The sequence below is a fragment of the Sphaeramia orbicularis genome, chromosome 4, assembly GCF_902148855.1.
Source record: "Sphaeramia orbicularis chromosome 4, fSphaOr1.1, whole genome shotgun sequence".
NCBI classification, from domain to species: Eukaryota; Metazoa; Chordata; class Actinopteri; order Kurtiformes; family Apogonidae; genus Sphaeramia; species Sphaeramia orbicularis.
The window spans coordinates 30,855,147-30,882,778 of NC_043960.1; the positions used below are offsets into that span (position 1 = coordinate 30,855,147).

Consider the following 27,632-nt stretch of genomic DNA (forward strand, 5'->3'; position numbering starts at 1 on the left):
AAAAATGTGAACAACCTGAACAAATATGAACTAATGGAAATGTTTTAAGAAAAGTAAATGTAATTTTACCAATGTTCTGCCTGTTACTAAATGTTTTGTGTGATTGTAATGCACATGTGTAAATGATAAACTGAAAAACCGAGGCATAATATTGTTAAAATTGCACTTGTTTTTCTTAAGACAGTTCAAGTTGTTCATGTTATTCAGATTTTTAAGGAAACTTTGTAGATGTAAACCTGATCGTAATAAAATTTTCCGTTTTTCACTGTTATCATTTTACTGGTCCGGCCCACTGGAGATCAAACTGGGCTGAATGTGGCCCCTGAACTAAAATGAGTTTGACACCCCTGGTCTAGATTATCCGAGGTCCAGTGAACGCATCATTATGAAAACAGCCTACGTCATCAAACGTTGACGGAAGGTGTTCGTCAGTATGCATGCCGTAGAAAAGTCCAGATAAACATGGCTGCCTACATGAAGATGATCGGAGCTGCTCGACAGCTTCACAGAAATTCTTCTCTTGTGGTAAAACTGACCTGTCCTGGGGAGTTTCGTACCAGGGGCAGTCGGCAGCTCCTGAGCGAAACCTCAGGCCTGAACCGGACCCAGGCTCCGCGGTTCTACACCGGCTCCGGGACTCCACAGAAGACATGCACCGACATCACAGCAATGACAGCAGGCTTCAGGCTCACGACCAGACCTCATCGGTGGATGCGGGTCGGGTCTGTCCTCCGCAGCCACCCGGACCTCCTCACATCCACCAGGCGGCCCTTCATTATCCAGGACAGGGCGTTCGGGAACCAGACTAGCGGTGCGGGTTTCTCCGGGGAGGACGGCGCGGATAGTGCGGGCTCAGGGGGAGAGGAGTCCGGAGGAGACGGAGGAGGAGCGTTCAGTGGACCTCAGATGACAGCTCTCACCCCCATGATGGTACCGGAGGTGTTCCCCAATGTGCCGCTGATCGCCGTCAACAGGAACCCGGTTTTCCCCCGATTCATCAAGATCATAGAGGTGAGAATGATGTCATGTTTCATCCCCGGCCCGGAGCCTGTCACTGGGTCCAAGGACACAGTCAGATGATGCAATCACACAGCAGCCCTGGATATAAACAAGTACATGTAGGGAATTCTAGCACCTTTGATGTAAATTTAACAGGGAAACACTTTGTTTATCCAATGTACCATTCTAGATCAAATATTGGAAGTTGGACATCAAAACTTAATTCTATACATGCCAATGTCAACTGTCCACTGTATTTCTCTGGAAGTGTTGTCCGTGTGAATGTGGGTCTTTTTCCACTGTTACATTCACTGTTGTTTTTAGAGACAACCTTTTGTACCACATGAAGGAGCAGAGGTTAGAATGGATAAGCATCAACTGAAAAGGAAAATGAAGTCAATGTGAAGTATCATAAACTGTAATGCCACTGACAGCCACTAGATGGTGACTCCAAATCAGCCTGACTTCAACTAAAGCTTATTTAACTTTTATAGAAATAATGAGGGTGCGATTTGTTGGGGAGGAAATCAACACCCCACCCCCACCCCCCCGTTTTAACATCCCTACTTGTTATTATTTCAACCAGTTGAGATAACAGGCAGGTTGTGACTAAGTTTTCTTACACCTATATCCTACATTGGGGGAGTTGGACGTTGAAAGTTTGTGAAGTCTCACTTTCGTTTACGTTAATTATGGACCGCACCCACAAGTATATAACACCCCCCCGTTTTTCTGACAAATGGCATCCTGGAAATAATAACTATAAATAGTAATTTTTCCAGGAGTCATTTTGGTCTCATTTCTTGTCTCTTTCTTGTTTGAGGCTAAAACATTAGAAATAGCTCCTTTTAACCCATAAAGACCCAAACACCCACTGGCAACCAAAATCATTTACTGATATAAAAACTTAAATAACTGTTGATTCACTAATCCTATCAATACATGTAAATAACTGGTGTAAAATGGGGTCAATCATTTTTTCATGGTCATCAGATATGACCCATTTGGACACTTAGAGGCTCAGTAGTGAATCTGGAAACACCGTCATCTTCTATAACATTGATTCACCAGTAAAACCCATGGAGTTTCATCAGTGACAGTGGATGGACGGACTTGTTATATGTTCAGTTAATGATATATTTTACTGAAAAAGTCATTTTTTCCTCCATTTTCTCTGTTTTTGATATAATAACCCTTACCTTCAATTTGAGCTTTTACGGACATCAATCATGATCAGTAAATTAAATGTGGAAAAATACCAGATTTTTACTTAAGAATGCAAAATACTGACCATATTTTTTGAATAAATAATGATAAATCACTTAAGAAAAGAAAAAAATAGAGGAAAAAAAATCATTTGGGAGCTGCCAAAAAGGTAGCACTGAGTCTTTATGGGTTAACCAAGAGAGCAAAAGTACTTCAAATTGTTGTAAGTCCTAAAGGATAACTGGCATGTGTAATAAATAATGAAAGATGACAATAGTTATTCATAATGTTTCAGTTAGTCTGAAGCTCTTCTGTGTGTATGTAGTTGCTGAGTGTGTGTGTCTGTTTTCCTATCAGGTGAAGAACAAAGAGCTGATGGAGCTGTTGAGGAGGAAGGTTCGTCTGGCTCAGCCGTATGCCGGGGTCTTCTTAAAGAGAGATGATAGGTAAGTCTGTTACAGTCATTCCCATCTTCTTCCACTGTTTTATAGACTTGTGACCTTTAAAAAGTGGAGTGAGTTATGTCTTCATTTGAGTCTTTGCTCATTCAGTATTTCTGTGTTGATGTCTTTTTGTATTTTAATGCTGTAATGTTCAGGGAAATTTTCAATTTTCATTTTTGAAGTAACACAAAATGTATTTATGAAACAAAGAATAATTATTAGAGGTCTGTCTATTTGTGAAATAAACAGTTTTGTTCTAGTTCTTTTTGGAGGTGCAATTGACGAGGTCAGTGATAAAAGATAACAGAGTAACTCTAGTGATAATAACTAATAACTAATAATTTTTTGTAACAGCTTTTTTGCTTGCAGCCACAGATCTTGAAGAGAAGTGTATGAATTTTGCAGAACTCATCTAGGAGTCCAGAATAACAAAATATAAATGTTATTCTGATATTAAAAGCTCCTGGAGTTGTGTTTTTTATGATTAGATTTAAACCCCTGAACTAATATGAAGGAACTTTGGGAGTTAAGAACATTCTTGGTAATTGTTTTTTTTTTTTTTTTGAAACTTTACATTTTTGGTATTTGTCAGTAGCTGTATGATGGCAGTAATGAGTGTGTTTTTCTGTTTTGTGTTCCAGTAATGAGTCTGATGTGGTGGAGTCTCTAGATGCTGTTTACTCTACAGGAACCTTCGTTCAGATTCATGAGATGCAGGATTTGGGAGACAAGCTGAGGATGATCGTAATGGGACACCGCAGGTTTGAAACGCTACTGCTCACTGATCATATTGCTACACACATGATGACAGGCTTTCACCTTTAGTGCTCCTGTTAAGCTCCCCTTTGTCATGTCCAGATTCCACAGAGAAGGCAGTAGAATGCAAATTAAATCATTTATATGTTCTGCTTTGTTAGGGTCCGGATCACGAGACAGCTGGAGGTGGAGCCTGAAGAGACAGCAGCATCTGAGTCCGAGTCCGAGTCACAACCCAAACCACCGAGACGCAAAGCCAAACGCACCCGCAAGGAGCCGCCTGGGTCTGTGGCAGAACTGATGGAGGACAAGGTGAGAGATCTGAGCTTGTTTTGCAGACTGTGTGCTCTTCCACACATATATCACTCAAGAGTTCTGAAGCTTTTAAAAACATTAAAGCAGAATGAGGATGTGTGTTTCAGTTGCAGGGGACAAATTATGGAACAGTTTAACAGATGAGCAATTCAAAGTAAAAACATAAATCAGTTTAAAGGAATATATAAAATTAAATGTTTAAATAAATATAAGGATGAGGAAAAGCAGTGTAATCCAGGACAGTAATGGCAAGAACGAATACTGCTTGGTTTGTACTGTTCTGTTCTTTAATCAACAAAATCATTTGAGTTATGTTTAATGGGAACAGAGTAGAAACATAGAAGTTTAAACGTCAGCCTACTGCTTTTCAAACATGAGCAAAGAAAGAAATGTGAAAGTGCTGTGTAAGGATTGTGAATGTGGAACATGTTTAAAATAAAATATCTATCTATCTATCTATCTATCTATCTATCTATCTATCTATCTATCTATCTATCTATCTATCTATCTATCTATCTATCTATCTATCTATCTATCTATCTATCTATCTATCTATCTATCTATATTCAGTCAGCTCTTTGTAGATGACTAAAGAAGCTCTGTTTTTTGGTTTTTTTTTTTCCCACTTAAGTTTTTTTTTTTTATTTTATAAACACATAGTCACCAAAAACAAACAAACAAACCTTGCTTGGGTAGCAACACTACATTCACATTAATCAGTCCTTCCACCATTCCGAGTTCTGTAATCAGCCCATTTATTTCTTTTTTTTTGCCCATTTATGCTTCTTGTAGTCACAGATTGTGAGTTATTTTTTCTATTGTGTATATTCCTTCAGTAATTGTGATCTATTGGTCCTTTGTTGGTGGTTGTCTTTGCCCAGTTCCTTGTAATAGCTTTTTTACAAGCCACTAAAAGTATCTTAACCAAGTATATGTCACTTCCCACTACACTTCCATCGAAGAAGTTCTGTTTTAGTTGTGTGACCATGAATTCACAGTTTCAGGGTTGTGTCTCCTTGTGCTGGACTTGACTTGTTGCAGTGGTCTGATTTTCACCATTATCACTACAAGATCTCGGTGAAAAATTGATGAAACTATGGATGTAAAAATATTGTAACATTCATTGTGACACTGTATAAGGACATCATAGCAAACAAAATGCCATGGTGAATGCATCCTACAATCAAAGCTAAAGGTGGCACAAGAATAAATCACATGTTGGACTTTTGTCTTTAGTTGAGCAGTCTCGCTTACCTATTAAAATTCTTAGACTTAGAGATATGCATAATAGTATTCACAGTGACAGCAGCTATCCTTTTAATTATTGTTTATATACAGTACATTCTACACATTTCACATTACTTTGCTGTAAAACATAGCCGTGTGCATGCATCTGAAATTTCATGTTGTTATTTAATGTACTAATTCCCAGTTAGAACCATGGTTGCTATTTTCAGTAAGTTGGTGATTGTCTTAGCTGGGGTAGCACCTCTCATGTTTGCTCTAATCAGTCCTTTTAGTTACTTATTGCTTCAAAATGTAAAACAGTAAACACAGTAATCCTCAAGCCCATGGGTGACATTACAGTGGCTATTTCACTTCTAACATACAGTCTATGGAATCAGTCCAACGTGTTCATATCACATTGTTGTTGGGGTTTTTTTTGGTGTTGTTTCGGTTATTGTTGTTGCTCAATATTTTTTTGGTGTTTTTTTTTATTTTGTTAAAGATATCAGATGCAGACCTGAGTCCTGAGCTCCAGCCTCTGCTCTCCTCTAATATCCTGATGGTCGAGGTGGACAACGTTCAGCATGAACAGTTCACGGTCACAGAGGAAGTCAAGGTACAGAGCACACTCTGAACACTGCACTTACATTCTGTTCCTCAGATGAGAGTGGTGACATCCACCAAAGCACTTACACTACGGGGATTGATTTCTGATATTCCGACAGTTGGTTTTCTGGTAATGTAGAATTTCCTACTTGTGATGTGTTGCTCTGCAGGCGCTGACAGCAGAAATAGTAAAGACCATCAGGGATATCATCGCACTCAACCCCCTCTACAGGTGAGCAAGGAGTTTTTGACAATGTGTTGGTCCACCCACACTTTTATTGAGCTGTCTGGTGTGTGGATGTGACTGGTTGTTTTATACCTCAATGACAGTGATAGGTAAAAGGACTCATCCAATGATAATGACATTTTCTGTGCAATAACATAAAATAATAATGATGAAAACAAGTGGTACCAGGCACAACAAACCCTACCCCTTGCACGTATTGTAGGTTATTTTGACATCAATCCACCTGATGTCATCATGTCTATGTGTGTGCTGATGTCAGCATATCAATTGCCTCTATATACAGTATGTGCCAAGTTTGAAGTAAATCGAAACAAAATTCATGTTTTTATTGACATTTGAAATGTCGCCCATTATAAGTAAATGGGAGAAGAAAAAAGATTTGAAAAATTCATAAACAACTTCAGCTTTGACTTACCTTCCCAAAATGTAACCACGTCTATTCTGGGTCACTGGCAATCTATACATCCAATTTGGTAGGAATTCAACCAATAGTTTTGCTGTTACAGACATTTGAAATTTCGCCAATTATAAATAAATGGGGGGAAAAAATATTTTAAAAATTCATAAAAATTTGAACTTAGACCTATTGTTTCCAAAATGTAATCAGATCTTTTCTGGGTCACTGACAATCTATAAACCAAATTTGGTATGAATTCAACCAATAGTTTTGCTGCTAGAGTGTTAACAAACAAAGAAACAGACAAACCGAACTAAAATAGTACCCCTTGCCTCCCCTTTGGGGGGCGGGGTAGTAAAGTTCATTTATATAGCACTTACTGTTGAAAGAATTCACAAAGTGCTTTACAATAAAATCTGATTTAAAATATGTAGGCAAAAAAACACACCGCAACATACACAGGTATAAAAACACACCACTACATACAGACACAGGCATAAAAACATAAAAGAAAATGGTCATAAAACCCACCCCTAACTAAAAGCCTGTCTAAACAAGAAGGTCTTCAGTTGCTTTTTAAAAGACTCAATCAAGTTTAAAGCGCAAAGTCCCAGTGGCAATGCCTTCCATCGTCTCAGGGCCACTGCTTGAAATGCTGGACCTCCTCTGTTTATGAAGTGGATGCGGGGGCTGACCAGCTGGCACTGACTCAAGGATCTAAGAGCAGCAGTGAGGATGCACTGACAAGACACTTAAACAGCTAATTGGTAGATTATTGAACTATACTTAGACATATTGAAACAGAACTGAGTAAGGTACAGGGAGCTCATAAAACAACAGATAGACATCAGCCACTGCCATCAGAGAACATCATCTTTTAGCCATTTTGACTTCAGTCTGTCATATGCTGGGGCATCTCTTCATTAATCTCAGACCAGCAGTTTTAAGAAAAGGTGAAAATGAAGTCACTCCACAGTGTTCAGTGTTGTGAAATGCACTTGTGTGTGTGTTTCTGTCAGAGAGTCAGTCCTCCAGATGATGCAGGCTGGTCAGAGAGTGGTTGATAATCCCATCTACCTCAGTGACATGGGAGCAGCTCTGACGGGAGCAGAATCCCATGAACTACAGGACGTCCTTGAGGAGACCAATGTGAGCTGTCCACCTTTATGCTGTAGATGTTTAATGTACAGTGACTTCAGTGTGAACAGTCATTTAATTCCTGATTCTGTGTCTGCAGATTCCAAAGCGGCTCTACAAGGCTCTGTCTCTGCTGAAGAAAGAGTATGAACTCAGCAAACTGCAGCAGCGCCTGGGCCGAGAGGTCAGAGGTCATCCCCAGACATGTATGATCTTTAAAATCTACTAGTCTGTACATCACTGTGAATTATCTGTCCTGTTTTTACTCTGCCTGTAGGTGGAGGAGAAAATCAAACAGACACACAGGAAGTATCTGCTACAGGAGCAACTTAAGATCATTAAGAAGGTACAGCAGTATGTAATATATGTCTTCTTATAAAATAATTCTGTTTGTCACCCACATATTCCAGGGGATGACGGAGAGGGTAGAGTATTCTCTCACATGTAGAAAGTATTTTGCATTGAAGTGGACTTAATGTGTCCCCTTTCATGTGCATTGTTAAATATTTTATAGGAAAACAAATTCTACATCATAAAGTGTTCAAAAGTACAAAATAGGTGTAAGATGCATCCTTCTGTGCATAAAACTGTTGATGCTGCTTTCAGGAGCTGGGTCTGGAGAAAGAGGACAAAGAAGCCATTGAGGAGAAGTTTCGAGAGAGGCTTAAAGACAGGACCGTCCCTCAGCACATTATGGACGTCATCAATGAAGAACTCAACAAACTGGGGCTGCTGGACAACCACTCCTCAGAGTTCAAGTGAGTCTCATTAAATAATTATACCCACAGTATTGAATAATTTCATTACCTCAACTCAAGACTCCAGAACCATTTGCTATGAAACCTACCAGATTAAATTCATAAGTATTTGCTTGGTGCTACAGTCTGTATTAGGCACATTTCACACTCAGAATAATATTTACTCTTTCTGGTCAGTTTTACTCCATAAAATCATATGTGTGACCTGTTTGTGTATATTCATTTCAGTGTAACCCGTAACTACCTGGACTGGCTGACCAGCATGCCCTGGGGCACCAACAGTGAAGAGAACTTATTATTAGAACGAGCCAAAGAAGTTCTAGAAGAAGATCATTACGGAATGGATGACGTTAAGAAACGCATACTGGTTCGTAAATGCAGTAGACGTTGTAACTAAAGTGAACGTTGCCATTGTGACAGCCAACAGGATTTTTTTAGCTACACGTTAAATGAGTGATATTTTGCTTTTTTAATGGAATTATGCATTTTAAAACATTTTCCTGTGGTCTACATAAACTGTAAATGCTATTCTTGGGTCTGAATTCTTTATTAATTCAACTCCACAGTCCCATCTTCAACCCTATTTCGGAGTAATGACACTGGAAAAGTTGTTTTGAGCTCTGACCCTTTAAATGCAAATGAGCCACTTCACACCCCACCCCCTCCATGTTGTTGACTGTGCTGCTCTTTCCCGTTCAACCAACAACTGAACATTTAAGGTAGTCGGCTCGAAGTTTGGACATATTTTCAGTATGGACTACAACCGCTGCTGCTGACAAACAATTATGACGTACTCAGAGAAATGTTCGTCAGAAGTCTTGACCTTATATGTGCAAATGTCGTGATGTAACTAGTTATAGACGTAACAAATTAAGAAAGAATTAAAACAGGTTGTAGAAATCCACTTGATTTTTGCCAAAATTAATATAAAAGTAGCTTTGCAGCACCTGGAGGGTTCAAATTCAAACTTTTTGAACTTTTAGGGTCCAAATACACAAATAAATGTACCAAAGACTAATAAAAGTGGGTTTAGCAAAATATGACCCCTTTAACATATTTGAGACTCAGTGAGATTGAGTATATCTACACTAATGCTAATGAGCATTCGCACTGTATGTTGTATTATTGTATGTAAGTACTGGTGAACCTCAGGAAACGTGCATAATACTGTTCAATAACTCCTTAACCTCAACAGTAGAGTTGTCAAGAAAGCAGGCTGTTTTACTAAATGAACACAGGCTCTGAAAGTCTGACGTAGCAGGCAAATGCTAAACCTGAGGTGTCCACACCCTCTCCATAGCTAATATCTTTTTCTGAAGTTCTTAACACCTCATTTGTGATTGTTGTGACTGATTTTTAGAAAAACTTCCATACAGTTGAAATCAGCTACAAACAAAAGCTTTTTTGTTGTAGCCTGTAAACGCATGTATTTCTCTTAGTAAGTCGGGTATTTTAGTTTTAGTTCTCTGGCGATTGACTCGCTTTTAGAGCCAGCCTCAAGGAGACATTTTGGGACATAGAGAATTTACCATTTCCTCCTTGGCTTCATCTTTCAGCTCCAGAGGTTGCCACTGGGTGAAAACAGATTTTTTCACTTTTTTTAATCACAGTTCCAGAACTTTATCTATGTCTGTGTGGTTGTGTGCAGGAGTTCATAGCTGTAAGCCAGCTGCGTGGTTCCACCCAGGGGAAGATCCTGTGTTTCTATGGTCCTCCAGGTGTAGGGAAGACCTCCATCGCCCGCTCCATCGCCAGAGCCCTGAACAGACAATACTTCAGGTTCAGCGTGGGAGGCATGACTGATGTAGCTGAAATTAAAGGACACAGGTCAGAAAAATATAGCTAATAACTAGTAATTAATGAATCAAGAATGAAACATGAGGGAGTGTTTTACTAATGTTAGCGATGGATGTATGCCTATATGTGTGCAGGAGAACGTATGTTGGAGCGATGCCTGGGAAAATCATCCAATGCTTAAAGAAGACCAAGACAGAAAATCCACTAGTGTTAATAGATGAGGTCAGTATTCTGTCTAATAGGAAAACAAGTCCAAGTAACATTAATAGTGCTGGAAAATATGTTGTTACTATGTAAAATTAATATAATAAGAATTTAAAGAGTTTAGTTATACAAAATTCCATCCGACCCCTGTAGAGGATGTAACACCTAACCTAAACCATCATAGACTGGGGGGGTTCATACTGGGGTTTTTTGCCTCTCCAGCCCTTTCCCAATCTCTGAAGCCTTGGTTTTGAAATCAAATACAAACCTTGCCCCCTTCAGAAAATGACATTGGACCACTGGCTGAAGTTTCTTTAAAGTTTTCTCTAATTTGGGAAATGTAACCACTGTCTGCTATGTTGTAAACAAATCAAACTCAAGTCTCATTGTAAATAATCAGACCTGTATCTGATTGAGGACCACAAGGAAGTACTTCAATTCACAACAAAAAAAATTAGATTTGGACCACTTTTGAATGTTTAAAAAAATAAGTAATTTAAAGCCAAATGAATGTTAACTAATTAATGTTGCTCAGAATTATCAGCAAATTTAAGTCATGGTGATAGTGTTAGTGTTATGTTCAGGCTGCAGGCAAAAAATCTGGCTTTTTTTTTTTTTTTACTTTGTCAGTTTTCATGATAGCATGGAATCTCAAGGTTCAAGGTTACTTTATTTATACCCGTGGGTAGATTTGTTTTGCAGACAGAGTGAATTGCATTTGGCCTTACCACAAAACACACATTGAACCTGTTAGGCAAGTGCTTGATCAAGTGTCAAGACGATAAGTAAAAGGACAAAATAAATAAACTAGAAGCTCTCGGACAGCGCAGACCTCCGCCAAGGCAGATCCGTGCCCCCCCCTCCCCCAATGTCTGTCTGTCTGTCTGTCTGTCTGTGTGCAAAAGAACTCAAAAAGTTATGGACGGATTTGAATGAAAATTTCAGGAAATGTTGATACTGGCACAAGGAACAAATGATTAAATGTTGGTGGTGATCAGGGGTGGGGGGGTCGGGTGGGGGTGGGGGGGGGCGCTGATCTGCCTTGGCGGAGGTCTGTGCTCTCTTTTCTAGAAAAGCACTCGTAGAGCGTAGACCTCCGCCAAGGCAGATCAGTGCCCCCCACCCCCAATCACCACCAAAATATTATCATTTGTTCCTTGTGCCAGTATCAAGATTTCCTGAAATTTTCATCCAAATCCGTCCATAACTTTTTGAGTTATCTTGCACACGGACAGACAAACAGACAGACAGACAGACAAACCAACGCTGACAAAAACATAACCTCTTTGGCGGAGGTAATACAATCAAATAAATAAAAAATAAAATGCAATAAAACACTATAAAAACCTCAAGAAGATAAAAACAATCTGAGGTTTTCATTTCTGTTTTGTGGTCCTAAACCAGATACAGGTCTGATTCTTATATAGATATATTATTATTTTTCTGTTTTGTGCACATGTGGATCAGGTCAGGAACTCAACCAGTTGACCTGGAATTTGATATTGGCCACAATGAATGAATAATCTGAACAAACGAACAAAAACGTCTGACCTGTGCTTTGCATCTGAATGGTAAATGGACTGAACTTACATAGCGCATTTTCTACACCTTCATGGTGCCCAAATCGCTTTACAATTCCTCACATTCACTCACACATTCATACATCAGTGGGTGGCTGCTGCCATGCAAGGCGCTGCCAGGCCCTACTGTGACTATTGTAGGGTGAAAGACTGTTAAGGCTGACATTGTGAACACAGATGAGCCAAAATGTGTAGAGAAAGCAGGAGATTTGTACCCTGATAACCGTTTTTGCCGAAATTTAACTTATGTCAATAAAATGATCCCTAACCTGTGATTACCAGGTGGATAAGATGGGCCGTGGTTACCAGGGCGACCCATCTTCAGCACTGCTAGAGCTCCTGGACCCTGAACAGAACGCCAACTTCCTGGACCACTACCTGGATGTTCCTGTAGATCTGTCTAAGGTACCAGTGGAGATTATAGTTACACAGTCGAAATAATAAATAAATGCCTCTTTTTCACCACACCGCTCTTTTGTGTTCCCCCTTAAGGTTCTGTTTATCTGCACAGCCAATGTGATTGACACCATCCCAGAGCCGCTCAGAGACAGGATGGAGATGATTAATGTGTCAGGATATGTGGCTCAGGAGAAACTAGCCATTGCTGAGGTAATGTGAAATTCTACCGCCAGACCTTTGCTCTTGTTTTACATTTTTCATAACATAGGAGCATTTTTTTATTTAAAGTTTTGGTGTTATGTAAGTAATTTCTCTCTTTTTTTTTTTGTGTGGGTTCAGCGTTACTTGGTCCCTCAGCTCCGCTCTCTGTGTGGTCTGACTGAGGAGAAGGCTGCGATCTCATCAGATGCCCTCAGTCTGCTCATCAGACAGTACTGCAGGGAGTCTGGAGTCAGAAACCTGCAGAAACAAGTGGAAAAGGTAAAACACTCTGCTCTAACTCAGCCTGAGCTTTAGTGCAGTCATTAATCAACAGAATATTTCACAAGTAAGAAAACGTCTACTTTAATTGGAAAGGATTTTACACAAGAGAGTAACTGAAACAGACTGTTTTTTTATTTTTTATTTTCTGTCAGAGCAGTACAACCTGCAGTATGTATCATCTCCTCTGTCTGTTGCAGGTGTTCCGGAAGGTGGCATTTTCTATCGTCAGTGGGGATCAAACCACAGTGACAGTTACAACTGAGAACCTGCAGGACTATGTTGGGAAACCTCTGTTCACTGTGGATCGAATGTATGATGTGACTCCACCAGGTGTCGTTATGGGACTGGCATGGACTGCGATGGGTGAGACGCAAATACATGCTTCTGCTTGTGTTCAGTGGACACTATATATTTATATTGATATTATATTAATATGACCATAACGTAACCAAAAAACTACCACCTAAAAACATTTGGTAAATTAAATATTTATTTTTAATTCAACAATTTCTATCAGTCGTTTGTAATACAATACTATGAAATCCACATTGATAAACATCAATGTAAACATTTGAGTGTACAATCTAATAACAAATGCATGGATACACACTGGAGTGTGAGTTGTAATATTCATGAGGTATAAAATTGTGTCTTGTCTGTGCAGGAGGGTCTACATTGTTCATTGAGACCTCGTTACGACGTCCTCCCGGAGGAGCAGACTCTAAAGGGGAGGGGTCCCTGGAGGTCACAGGTCAGTGGTCATTATCCCGGTTTGTAGTTAAACACTGAATTTTGAAATCATAGGCTACATAGAAGAAGCAGACCTACCCACTATGACATCACCACTGGTTCATGGAGTACTGTTTTGATGCCTCAAATTTTCAATCACTATCTTGGCTTTTTGAGCCAGAACTGACCATATTTGGGCAAATGGGTGGAGCTGGGGAAGAGTGAAGGGTGGGGAAGGGGTGAAAGTTAAAAAGCTAATGTTACTGCTAATGTATTGAAAATACTGACCATACTATTAACTAGGGTATGTTATAATGTGATGAAACACAATTAGTAGTTTGAGCTACTTGAATTGTCAACATATATAGTTACGCAACAGGCACAGCAGGGTTGTAGTTTAATTAAGGAACCATTTCATGAACTCTTTTATGTGTTAGAATCATTTGACAGTCTTGTGAAAAAAACGTTTTCACCACAACTATCTAGAGCTGTCTGTTAATAGAAAAATGTTTTATTCAATAAACAGAAGCTCTGAAAGTCAAATTCAGCAAGCTGTCAAAGGCCACACAGAGGACAGCCTTACAAAAGTTTTACCTGTACACTTATTTAGGGATCCAAATAAAGTGAAGAAGACCTGAATGACTCAACAGGAGTCATTTGGAACCAGGATTTTTTTGGTTCACATCATATAGTGACGGTCATTGACATTACGGCTGTATAGTTCAACATTCAGCTTAAGGGTGAATTTGTTGCCCCTTGTTTGAAACCCCTTCTGACAGATCTGTACAAACTATTGTCGACCACAAATGTTGAACACTGATTGGATATTTGTCTGCCTCCACAGGTCAGCTAGGTGATGTTATGAAGGAAAGTGCTAAAATTGCATCAACCTTTGCCAGAGCCTTCCTGATGACCCAGGAACCAGAAAATCAGTTTCTGGTGAACTCCCACCTCCATCTTCATGTTCCTGAGGTAACAATAGTGACAGTGTGCTTAAAGGCTGAAGACAACTTTAACATACGCTTCTTTGATGCTGCCTGATTTAGTATCAAACACCAGCAATTATCCATTCCCATCTGCATCTCTGAGTGTGTTGTGTGATTTGTTTATAGGGTGCAACACCGAAGGATGGACCCAGTGCTGGATGCACCATAGTAACAGCACTGTTGTCCCTAGCAACCAACCAATCAGTGCGTCAGAATGTAGCCATGACTGGTGAGGTGTCACTGACAGGCAAAATCCTGCCAGTAGGGGGCATCAAGGAGAAAACTATTGCTGTGAGTACCACACACAGATAAATGTCTTGCCTGTTTCATCAACTGTAAAATGGATACTTTATTGTTGCAACATGTTCTTCAGTAACCATGAATTTAAAGTATAAAGTCATCCCGTAACAATTTACTGTTCATGTCATGGATGTTCTTGGGAAAAAAATGAATGTGAAAACTATTAAAAAATGAATTAACTTTTCAAAATCCAAAAGCAGTATGTAACGTAATGTTTTTAGTTTGACCTGTGGTGCTAAACGGTATCATTAGGATGTGTACACAAAGTGATTTCTTATTTTTCCAATGGATGGGGTTCTGATTTGTATTGAACATCCAAGAAAACTAATGATAATATATTCATGCAAGTAGTTTTACAAGCAAACAAAGTTAATTTCACTTAATATTTGTTGTTATTATAATTGTTTTAATGTTCTGCCTCTAGATTTTTTAAATATTTGTCACATTCTAACCATAAATAATCATTTTAAACCATATATAACCATCATCTGTTTTTTCAGCTCTCACTCATGAAGACAAATCAACCCTTAAATTTACAGAAATATTGATTTGACATTTAGCAAAATAACTACTGATACCAACTGACATGACATGTTTATCATTATATTTCAAATCAACATGATTAGGAAGTCCTACGAGCTGCAGATGTGATGTGTTCCAATATTTTTGTACTTATGTGCTTTCAGAGCTGAAAAAATATATTTATGGTTTGTACTGTTCTATGTGTAATATAATGTCAGTGATTCTTTTTTATGAGAGTGCATATTTTTAGAGATGTTATTGCGTATTAGTCCATCATTGATTTTTCTTTTAAGACATAGTTTTTCATGCTAGAATTAAGACTTAATATGAGTCACTGGAGTGGTGTTAAGCTGTATTTTCACCCTCTTGTGTGCTAAACCAAGAGGGTGGATTTCAAGCAACAACTGAGAGAGAAATCATGTTCATGCACAGACACAAGTACAATTCAAGAGTGTATATGTACTGGTATGTATGTAGAGGGAACTGCAATCCAATTTCATGCTGGTCCAATCTGTATGAAATCAGTATTGACTATTATACAACATAACTAAGCTAAATTTCTCATAAGAAATATAAACTGACCACATTATTTAGTCTTTATCAAATCTTGCCTGATTTCACTTAAGGCATGAAATTCTGTTTACATTATAGTGTCAGTTCATTCAATAACGTGTCTGTCTCTGCTTCTGACTCCAGGCCCGTCGTGCTGGTGTGACCTGCATCATCCTGCCATCTGAGAACAGGAAGGACTTCTCTGACCTACCAGACTACATCACCCAGGGTCTGGAGGTGCACTTCGTGGACCACTACAGTCAAATCTACCCCATCGTGTTCCAAAGGAGCTAGTCATGAACAGAACATACCAGGACTACTTGTGGCACTTCAGATTCTAAATCATCTTTGTTATGACTCACCAGTAATTATTGTTACCGTTACTTATGGTTTTAGTTACTGAAATCCAGGTATTATTTTCAAAAATGATTCCTGTAATCAAGTAGTTTGGACTTGACAGTGATCCTTTCGTGGAGAATGGCAGTTATCTAGAGGAGCAGGCGGCTCCTCAGTAACTGACAGGACCCTGACACTCAACTGGAACCATGAACAACAGTGTGACAAAGGTGGATTAAAATGATGACGAACACTGGCTATGTGCATCAGCCACATCCCAGGAAGAGGCGTCACTGCAGTCTGGAGTGGCCACTTCGCTGCCAAGCAGCACTCTTTACCCACAGCTCTCACTGTATGGGCCAGTGGACGGACTCTTTCACAGATTTCATATATTATTATTATTTTATATTGTTATTGGCCAGATGTGATGATGATGAAATAAATTTAATAATAAACCCAACTCTGCTTGTCAGTTATCTGCTGTTATCAACCCATGAAGCTGTGCTAATAATCTTTAAATGTTAGCATGCTAATGTTCAACAAGTTCAATAGTATATTCCATTTACATAGTGCATATAGTTCAAATAGGCCCCTTTTCCCTGGGTCCACTCAACAGTAAGATGACAGTGAATAAATACTCAAAACACTGCTTTGCTGTTTTTAAAGACTTCTTATGAAAACCATATTATACAGGGTTCCCACAGGGTCTTAAAAAGTCTTAAAAGTCTTGAATTTACAAATCTCCATTTAACACCTTAAAAAGTATTTAAAAGGTATTAAATTTGATATGGTAGGTCTTAAGTTATGTTGCCATAAACTTCTTGGTTGTACTGTGTTTAAATGTGTCTGTTAAATGTCCAAACTGCAAAGAAAGTAACATTAGTCTATTCAGTTCCACCCATTCCAACCCGACGGTTTATATTGAAATTAGGAACAAATTATTGCTAACTTCGCAGCTCCCGGTGAGAAATAACTGAGCGGTGGGAATCAAGGCATTGGAGTAAATAAATGCATTTTCCTAAATTCTAGGAGCCATGAATTTTTGCCAGTATGGCTGTGAAATGCACATTAAATTCTGTTTTAAGTAGTCTTAAAAAGTCTTAAATTTAACTTGTGGAAATCTGTAGGAATCCTGATTATAGGTATTCATTTATTTAAGTCCTACTGAATTTTTAAAAATAAACATTATTGATATGAATGATCAAATTGCACTGCAGTCTTCATGTAAAATACAGATACTTCATGTAAAAACAAGAAAACCACTTTTAATTTTGAATATAGGGCACATTGTTCATCCCACACAATGCTTATACAAGGTCACAATAAATGTCAACATTTCTTTCTCTCCAGAGTTGCATTCAATTTTGCCCAAGAACTTGTATTGATGATGGGTGAGTTGGACCACTATATAAAATCTTCTTCATCACATCCCAAAGATTTTCAATGGGGGTCAGGTCCGGACTCTGTGGTGGTCAATCCATGTGTGAAAATGTCTCATGCTCCTGAACCAACCTTTCAAAAGCCCAATGAGGCCAGTGATAACTAGAATTGTCCGACCTTTATGCTCCCTAGCACATTAATAATTGTTTCAGTAATGAGAAGCTACTCTCTGCATCAGTTAGGATTCAAAAATGTCTTGTAGCTGAAACATATCAATTATTGCAGTATTTAAGCAGTAGAAGGCTCTTACCCATTTGCTTTGTTGCTTTGGGACCAGGCTGTGTACAATAAGAGAGGACCAGCATCCACAGAATGAAAGAGGATGCAAGTATGTAAAGTGTAGAGTGCAGAGGTTAATGTTAATATTGAACTGTCTTCAGATGTTCATTTAATATGTGGTTCTCACTCTCTGCATTTTACATAATCTCCACCAAATACTTGTGCAGCGTTTCTGAACCTGTGATCCACAGCCCTCTGCCAGATCTTTTTTTTTTTTTTTTTTTTTTTTTAATGCTCAATTTGTTTTACATTAGCAGTGACACAAAAGTCATCTGGTTTGAGTGAAAGTGATGTTGGAGACCACCCTGCAGTCGTCAAAGACCTGAACCTTGTGGAGAGGAAATGTGACCCTGAATACACTAAAGCTGGATATCAGCTGGGGCATCCTCCTATATGGAAATGGAAATGTTTTGTTGCCTTCTGCTATCACTGGTTTACGTTCTTTGTGACCCTCAAAATCAAAAGTAAACAAACTGAAGATAATTGTTAATACTACTCTATGTGTCAGACTCCCACCATCTCATCATTATTTCCCTTTTTTATTTGTTGGGTTTGTTTATATTTATTCGAGAAAATGGTCCTCGGTTTTTGTTTTTTTTATTTGTTTTTAATGGTGCGATCAGAAGTGGGCCTTCAATTACAAAAGATTGAGAACCCCTGTACTTATATATAATGTATATGCACATAAACATTTGCTGTTATACTAGGGATGGAACTCACTGGGAAAGAAAAACAATGAAATAGAGTCAGAACAGGTCATATTTAATTCTGCATTTAATCCACTGGTTTATGGTGGGAGACTGTATTTTGTAGAGTGAAGTTTGATCTACATTTCTACTATCACATTGTTAGAACTGTAGAATGATGTACTAAGATTATGTTTCTTGACAGGTGTAGGAAGAAAATCTCAGCAAAGTAAGGAGGAGAGGAGGAAGACAGAACATTTTTAATGTACTGCACAGCCCTAGTATTTAATAACATAAATCAAATGACACAAATCACAGTAGCTGCGCTGAGACTTAGTGGAAGATTGTAATCTAGATGCTGGAAAGAATCTAAATGCAAATTTCATACCTGTCCTGTTTTAAATGCTGAAAGTAAAAAAGTATAACCCTAACCCTGCCAGAGAATTGGTGTGAGAGGATCTCAATATTCTTGTGGATAAGTACAATAGGGAAGCAATGAATTGATTACAATTAATTAATAACCTAATGATTATAGCATGGTGAAAGGTAAAAGCTTCATATTTTGCACGTGTTGATGCAGACATAGAATAGAATAGAATAGAATAGAATAGAATAGAATAGAATAGAATAGAATAGAATAGCTGTCATTGCAGAATTTGAAAAAGAAGGTAATTATTGATAAATACTTTGAAGAAAGGGCATGATGTCATGATATTTCCACTGATATAATTGTTTTATGGTATACCTGGTCATACATGAGCAATATGTATTTTAAACAAACAGTGTGTTTTTCCCATTTCTTATGCTTCATAAATCAGGAAAGTTTATTTCTTTTACATTTACTTTTACTTATTCACCACAAATTGTAAGACAAAAGTAATGTGTTAATGCATTTTCTGTACCACTGTTTTTGTTTTTTCTTTGTTTAGTTTTTAGTTTGTTTGTTTTTACATTAAACCAATATCATACCACATTTTCAAAGCCCAGTGCCTCAAAAACTAATGAAGACATAAGGCTGAAATTTTGCATAAATAGGATTATTTGTTTGGAAGCATGAAACAAATTGGGGATGGTCAGTTAGAAGGTCTCTGGGGATTTCACATGAACTGATCCAATATAATTATCAGTTCACTGAAAACTTATTTAATCCCACCCCCATTCTCATCATCAAATAACTTAACATAATGACATTTTAAATACTCACTCCTGTCCTTTGACTTCAAGACAGAACAATGAACAAAACAGGCCTAAACCGAATTAGAATGAACTCATTTAACAGCATTTACATTGCATAACCAAAATGTGTGTAACAAAAAAGAAGAAGAAAAAAAAAAAAGAAAAGAAAAGAAAAAGAAACAAAGTACATTCCTGGTGGTGTTACCACAGGTAACAGTTAACCGTTAACTTACATGATAATAATTACATACCAACAATGGTAAAAACAAAAAACTGCAATACCACAAGTGGTAAAGAACAGCAATAATTACATACCAACAATGGTCAGAAATACAAACAAAAAAAACAACAATAGCACTAATGGTAAAGGGCAGCACATACCATAAATGGTAAGAACAACACCAAATGGTAAAGGACAACACATACCAACTACATGAGGAAGAACAAACACACATTAACATATAAGACAGAATATTGATGTAACAATATTAAGACCCTCCATCTTTATACACTCTCAAAAATAGAGGTATGAGATCAGAACATTTATGTACCTATAAGTACATTTTTAAAGAATGTTCTCTCAGAAGTACAATATTGGTCTTTAGGAGGCCAGAACTGCACCTTTAGACTATGAAAAAGGGTCCAAAGTTATGTAAAGTACAAATTTGTACTATAAGATACCCTGCAGCATTAAAAAATATGTGTAGACCATGAGAATAGGCTGTAGGCTAGGAGAACTGAACAGTAGGCCTAATTTCAAACAAAGTTCAAACATTAGGCTTAGAGCATTATTTATTATATATCATACTGTAATTATTCTATATTATATTTAATAATAATTTGTGTTTTAATTTAATACCCCAATTAGCTCAATGATCATAGCCTAATAATTTATTTAGCTTATTAGAACCTCTGATTATTGCCATAATCTCTGTTTTATCAAGTTTTCATTCACACCTTTATGTCTTGATGTCATAGCTTGTCTATGCCGTTTTTGTTTGTTTGTTTGTTTGTTTGTTTTGTTTTCCTCAGGCCACTGGTTCAAACTTTAAACATCATGGCATTATAAACTATATGAGAGTTTTCTTTCTATGTAAAGTACTTAAGGTACAAAAATGAACCATTTCAAAAGGGTACAGAAATGTCTCTCAAAAAAGTACACCCCCAGTGACAAGCATTTGTACCCTTTTAAGTACAAGCTGGTACCTCTGTTTTTGAGAGTGTCCTGGGACCAGACCATATTTTTTATATAACAGTTTAAACTGAACCATCATGTCAAAGTCATTTCAAAGAAGCAAATGTAACTGAATTAAGAGTGAAATGAAAGTAAATTTGGGCATCTTTTCTCCCTCTTCCTGTTAAAGGGGGCGGGTCTGGGAAGAACACTTAGACCCAGGATAAACCACAGGTGAATGATGGACTGGGATTTTACCTCTAGAGGTTAGATTATGTGTCCTTAAACATGAGAACAGTTTTACCAAATAAAAAAGGACAGTACTTTTTAATTCTATTCATAATAAACCCCATCAGTCATTTTGGTATGTGAAGCTCTTATTTTTGGAGGCGGAAGTCGTGCTGCTGCTGTGCCACTGCAGACAGCTTGACCCTGGTCCTTGGAGCCGCGTGCGTAAATTGGAAGAGGTTGGTTTGGTAAACAGGAGTAAGTGCACATCTGGATGCTGGGACTGACCGAGGACACCTGACCCGAGTCACAGGGGTCGGAACCGGGGGCCCAGGGGCTCCGGGCTGCTGCGGGAACGCTCCGTCCGGCTGATGTTCCGCCGCTCATCGCTTTATCCCCCCACCATCCATCCAGCTGGCATCCTTTCTTCTGTTTCCGAAGGATGCGACGGGCCCGCGGTGATGTGCACACTGTGGACACATCTGGAGGTTTAGCTGAAATCTGAGACATTTTGCATCCCCTCACTTCGGAGGAATAAGAAGGCGTCGTACGGAGCGGGCATCCCTCTGCTCCTCCATCCTTCATCTGCGAGGTAGGCTTTGAAACCAACAATACAATACTGATGGATTTTTCCTCCTATTCAGCTGAAGGGTTGCTGTTGTGGTGCACATTCTGAACAGATGCACATTTTTTTTTTATCTGATGTTGATGTAAGCACTGATAAGCATGTACATTGTTTACTGTGTTATTGTTGTGTGCTGTGCTGGCCTGCAGCACCACTGCTTATTCAACCACCACAGCTTTTAGGATTATACAGTATCTGCAATACTGACTGAGATATAAGGGCTATGGCTGATCTTTCTATCTCATCTGTGAGTAGTGCTGATATGTTTAATATGCCAGCAGCACAGACAACTTTTTAGGATCCACTATTTGACCTCTCTGTCATCCCCAGTCCCTAGAGTTCATAGTTTACAGGTGAAGTTACATTGATGGTAATGTGACAAGTTTATTTCCAATGCAGGTTCTGATATTGGATATTTAGAGTTTGGGGTAAAAAAAAAAAGTGATACTAATACATCAGTCATTTATGTGTTAAATATAAACACATGTTAACATACAATAAATCAGATCATTGTTTATTTTAGTGTGTTTTGTTGTTTTATAATAGGCAAGGCAAGGCAGATTTATTTGTATAGCACAATTCATACACAGGGCAATTCACAGTGCTTTACAAAAATGGAAAAGAGACAGGTTTAAAACACACAATTACAATTAAAACATAATCAATGAAACATAAATAATAATCAATTAAAACAAAGTAAAAGAGAAGAGGGCAGATGGAACCCTTTCAGTTGTTATATGTGCAGTTGAACAGAGCTGTAATAGGGCTACATTGTACAAAACAATTAAAATAATTAAGATTTTTGTGCAAAAAAAAAAAAAAAAAAGAAAAAAATAGAACTTGCAGCCGACTATAAGTGAGAGGTGGTGTATATACCTGTAAAGGCTCTGCTCTGCCTCTATTTTCTTATTTTTCTCTTGTTTTGCTGTGTTCAGGATGTGTCTGGGTGTGGACCTGTGGGCTGTGTGTTTATATCTCACACCAGTAGCAGCACCACACAGGCTGTAAGGGCAGGACTCTGGTTACCTGCCTCATCTTTCCGCGCTACTCTCCGTTTGTTGAGACGTATCTGTGAGACAATATCTGTGAAATGTCTCGGCCACAGGAGGAATCGTGTGCTTTGGCTGTGTTCTCCCAGAATGCAGGGTCAGAGTTTTGTGAAGGTGTGGATAGGTCCATTTGTTCCTTAAAATATAACAATAGCAATCAGGACGTAACATTTAATTCATTTTAATTTCTGTGTTCTTGCTGGTCCCTCTCTTCATTCATTCTCTAGCTCACTCAGACACCGTTGCTTTCCGTTTTCGTTCATTCAGTGACAGGCAATGTAATTTCACAGTTTGGGATAAATAAGATAAGATAAGATAAGATATGTCTTTATTAGTCCCACAAGGGGAAATTCCAGCAGTACAAAAGCACACAAGAGCAAAAGAAGTGCAAAATCAAAAATAAAGACAAGTCAAAAATAAAAAAAAAAATAAAGTACATCTATCTATCTATCTATTAGGGATGTAACGATTACCGGTATAACAATAAACCACGATAAAATTGCAGACGGTTAGTATTACCATTTAAATTCTAATTACCATGATAACCGTGTTTGATTATCGCACTTTTAGGGGAGAAAACGCAAATGTAAAGATCTGCTTTTATGCCAAATATCTGAATATAGTTTTAATTTATTACAATTTTGATTTTATATACCTAATATTTGGAACCAATATTCACTTTGAAAGTCTTTGAAAAGGTTCGTTAAGCATCCATGTGTTATTTATGCAATAAATTATATACATTTTTCAAATCGGATTTTATATATTTTGTGTGTTTTTTGTCCTCTTGTGTTGATGTAGTAGGTTAAAGTGAAAAATAATAGGCAGATGAGATAGGAAAACAGATACCAAACATGGGTATAGTAAACATTTGTTTATATAGTATATAAAGGCAAAATCAAAAGTACTGAAAAATGGACAAAATAGGCTCAGACCACTAAGGGTTAAAGATTTGAATGTTTCTGCAACAGAAGGTACATTGTGCCAATTATTTTATTAGTTGTTGTTTTTTTTTTTTAATACAACTTGATTAAATTATTTCAGTGTGTGTACAAGTACTTTTTGAACATTTTGAGCACAATTTCAACAATACCGTGATAATAATGATAACTGTGATAATTTTGGTCACAATAACCGTGATATGAAATTTTCATATCGTTACATCCCTACTATCTATCTATCTATCTATCTATCTATCTATCTATCTATCTATCTATCTATCTATCTATCTATCTATCTATCTATCTATCTATCTATCTATCTATCTATCTATCTATCTATCTATCTAAATTTCAAACTCTTTATTTACAAAGATTTGCTCATTATACCTCCAATTAATCTAAATCACAAACACCAATATTTGTCATGACAGTATTTTCAAGTGTGCAGTTTGTTTTAGAGTCCGAGTTGATCTGTTTCATGTAGACTTCCTCACTTCGTGTCTGAACGGTTGAAAAAGTGAGTCTCTATGAAGCCAGTTCCTCAGTATCATAACATCATCAGGTGCTGAACAGGTCTGACCTCTGAATTTCACTGCCAAGTGCAGAGTGATATTTCAGGCTCAAAAATTCCTTATCAGCTAATATTGCACAGAATGCTGCTCCTGTTAACAGTTCCATCTGGGTGTTTTACTTGGAACATTTCCAGTCACTGCAACTGATGTTTTGTGCCTCCATCATGTTTATTCAGCTACTGTGGACAAAAGATGTTCAATGACATATGGGTGTTTTCTGTTCTTTTTTCTGTTTGACAAGCCCAGAAATGAGCATGTTCTTCTATGTTATACAGTGTGTAAAAGTTTTCATATTACCAGTATTTGAACTCATGTATGGAACACTGATACTAATATATGTATAGGTTCATTTTAAGCAAGGAAATCAGCTCTGATGATTTAAGGGCCCATATGTACTATTTTTATTCTTAAATTCTAAAAAGAAATCTAAAATTATCATGAGAGTGTTTAAAATAAAGAGCTCTAAAGTAATGTCAAATATGTCAATGTATTAGGTTGTAGAGATATGAACTGAATTTACTTACGCCGATGCTCCTGTGTATTTATGTGACCACTAGGGGGAGTATAGAGTCACTTTGCTGGCCTCTCATGGGGAAAAAAACTAATGTTAAGAACTGCTAAGAAACTTTTGGAGACTAGAAAGCGACAAACTGGTAAAAGCTAGAAGCACTGTTGTTGTTTTCATCTATATGGGTGACTTTGTTTATGAGGCTTATGAAGGTCATTATATGATATTATCCTTTTTCTTTCTTTCTTTCTTTCTTTCTTTCTTTCTTTCTTTCTTTCTTTCTTTCTTTCTTTCTTTCTTTCTTTCTTTCTTTCTTTCTTTCTTTCTCTCTCTTTCTCTTGCATTTGGCAGATGCTTTTTTCCAAAGGGACTTACAGGGGAAAACCAATCATATCACTCAATCAATCAAATTTTATTTATATAGCACCAGATCACAACAAAAAAGTTATCTCATGACACTTTATATATAGAGTTGGTCAAAACCAGACTCTAAGCCAATTTACAGAAACCCAACAGAATCCTATTATTATCTTTTCTAGGTTGCTGTTTGTTGATCCACGTTTCAGACTAAACTTTGACAGTTCTGACCTTGTTTGGATGTTTTCAAACAGATCTTTAGTTCAGCTGTTGACAACATAACCCGTACAGAAAACAGAGGTGATTTGTGGTTTTACTGTGGCTGTTTTCTGTCTAAAGCCAGAGCTAAGCTAACAGAGCGATAATGTAAACTATCAGCTGATGCAGCATGTGAAGATTATAGACCAAGTGTTATTTTGACCGACTGTCAAAATAACCTTTGAGTTTTTGTTTGAAGAGGAAAACTTGATTGTAGTATCACACAGATACATGTAAAAAATGAATTTTATACTTTATTCAGTGAGTGATACAGTGTGTGGATGCATCGTGTTGATTTGTTGGTGGTTTTGGGAGTCATGAGGGTGTTCTGGTACAGGACTTCTCCCTCTCCCTCTTCTTCTGAAGAAAGTTTGGAATATTATTAACTACAGATCATCTGGAGTTAACAAAGTAACATTTTGATGTTGTAACATAAGCAACAACGTTCCATTAAAGAAGCAAACATGAGATATATTGTATTATTACTATATATGTTGATAATGTTACTATTTAAGAATGATCCATACATGTTCATTTTAAACTGCTGAAATAAGGTCCCCATATGTAAATATTGAATATCAGTAACAAAAGCCATAAAGCATATTATTTGTATTTTAAAAACAGAGACAATAATCTACAAATTTTCTAATAAAAAATCCAAAGTAATCTTGTACATAATAGATATTTTCATGTATTTTACTGCCGCTGTTATACATACTCATGCCTTCATTTCAATATGTTTTGCTTCTGACTTTTTGGGTAGCTCTATAGGCCTGTATATTGCATTTATATGAAGATGTCATTTTATCACGTTTGCATGTTGGAAACATCTGCTGTACTGATAGAAACAGTTTTAATATATAATCCTGGTCTGTTGAGATACTGATAGTTACAACAATAATGCAGTCAGCCTCAGCACTCGCATTAATATAGGAAATGAAATAAAAGCATCCGCCGATCGTTATCTTTTAGTGAAAAGGACAGTGGATGACACTGCACAGGGAACCAGCGTGAACACAAACAATCAAAAGAAGGTCCATGATGAAGGATCCTTATATGCAAGTCAATACCTCATGGCATGGTTGGTTCCTATGGTGACAGCGCTTCATATTGTGGAGCTGCAGACTGAGATGAATAGCCAAAAGAGCTTTAATCTGTTAGTGGTGTTATCGGTGCCTGGAGTGTATTCCTCTCTAAAGACATAATCCCTGTGGTGCCTCTGTCAGAATAGGATAGAATTCATTCTCTGCAGTCACAGGGGTATTTTGTGCCTTTACTTGGTAAAATTCCATACAGTACACTCCAAATGCTCAGAGAATTTTAATCACACATCAGACCTTTAAGTTGTTTCTGGGTATAAATAAAACATAATAAACTCAGCCTTGCACCTTCCTGGACCTTGTTCTGTGTATTTTGGGGTTTTATTTCAGACAGATACAAACACAGTTCCTGTCAGTAAACAATGTGATCTCAGGAGGGGACATGTTTTCTGTGGCTGTGAAGTCAGTAGGCATTAGGAAAGGCCTTTGAACCAATGTCCGAATCCTTCTAAATCCATTTGAACACAAAAGAAATCCCATTAGGGAGCTGGGAAATTTCACTGAATGACATGTTACAAAAATAAACCGTGTCAGTTATTTGGCTGGAGTTATTGTTCAACATGATTACTTAATCCTCTGTATGTAAGATGATTTCTTCATCCTCATTAATATTTAGGGTTGAACATATTACTTTCTTTTGTTATAGTATTTATACAAATTATCACAAGTTTTGAAAGGTGTGATAAATTTGCTATTTGCCTCCAATTTGCCATGTTTTAATTTGCTTTGAATGTTCTTTTTCCTTCCAAATTCCCATTAAAAACATACAGTTTTTCCACAAAGTAAATAATGTTGGTTGTTGGTTACGTATAGCGACTTGTTAAAATTATTAAAAATAAGTGACATGTAATAGTGTTAAGTAGATTAAAGTTTTAAATTATTACTAGAAATATATTTCAAAAACTTTATTAAAACTTAACACCATCTAAATTCAAATATAATATAAATAAAATACATGTTAATTTGTCAAAAATGTTGGTTAGATTTAATTTTTGTTGTAACTGAATCTGAAAAACTTAATTTAAAAAAACAATCATAATTTATTTACATGTGTATGGCATTAAATCAGTGGTAAAGGATATAATCATTTTGTAAGTGATTAGTGGGAGTTGTCCAATAACTGACACAAATTTTTATTCAACCATATCGTTTTTTAAAAACAAATTAAGTTTTGGCAAAATTCACAGGGTTTTTGGGATTTAATAGTTTTGATACATGATAATTCATAAATATGATAGTACATCCTCTTTTGCTCTTTGT

At 37.3% G+C, this 27,632-nt stretch overlaps 2 protein-coding genes across 3 annotated transcripts in view; both read left to right on the plus strand.

The window, feature by feature from the left end:
• The first annotated feature begins 428 nt into the window (after window positions 1-428).
• On the plus strand, window positions 429-16,439 carry lonp1 (lon peptidase 1, mitochondrial). Its single transcript, XM_030132215.1, has 21 exons — window positions 429-1,011; window positions 2,563-2,651; window positions 3,290-3,409; window positions 3,566-3,716; window positions 5,449-5,562; window positions 5,723-5,784; window positions 7,216-7,345; window positions 7,434-7,517; window positions 7,611-7,679; window positions 7,940-8,091; window positions 8,320-8,458; window positions 9,740-9,918; window positions 10,023-10,110; window positions 11,955-12,077; window positions 12,165-12,281; window positions 12,411-12,551; window positions 12,752-12,917; window positions 13,219-13,305; window positions 14,128-14,255; window positions 14,396-14,560; window positions 15,788-16,439. The coding sequence occupies exons 1-21, from the start codon at window positions 463-465 to the stop codon at window positions 15,935-15,937; spliced, it is 3,003 nt and encodes a 1,000-aa protein (XP_029988075.1). The 5' UTR covers window positions 429-462; the 3' UTR covers window positions 15,938-16,439.
• A 4,734-nt stretch (window positions 16,440-21,173) lies between these two features.
• LOC115417968 (leucine-rich repeat-containing protein 24-like) overlaps window positions 21,174-27,632 on the plus strand; it is a 42,170-nt gene continuing 35,711 nt past the window's right edge. For both annotated transcript variants that reach the window (XR_003935227.1, XM_030132216.1), the window contains exon 1: window positions 21,174-21,554. The gene's annotated coding sequence lies outside the window, so the exon portion shown is untranslated. The remainder of the gene's footprint in view (window positions 21,555-27,632) is intronic.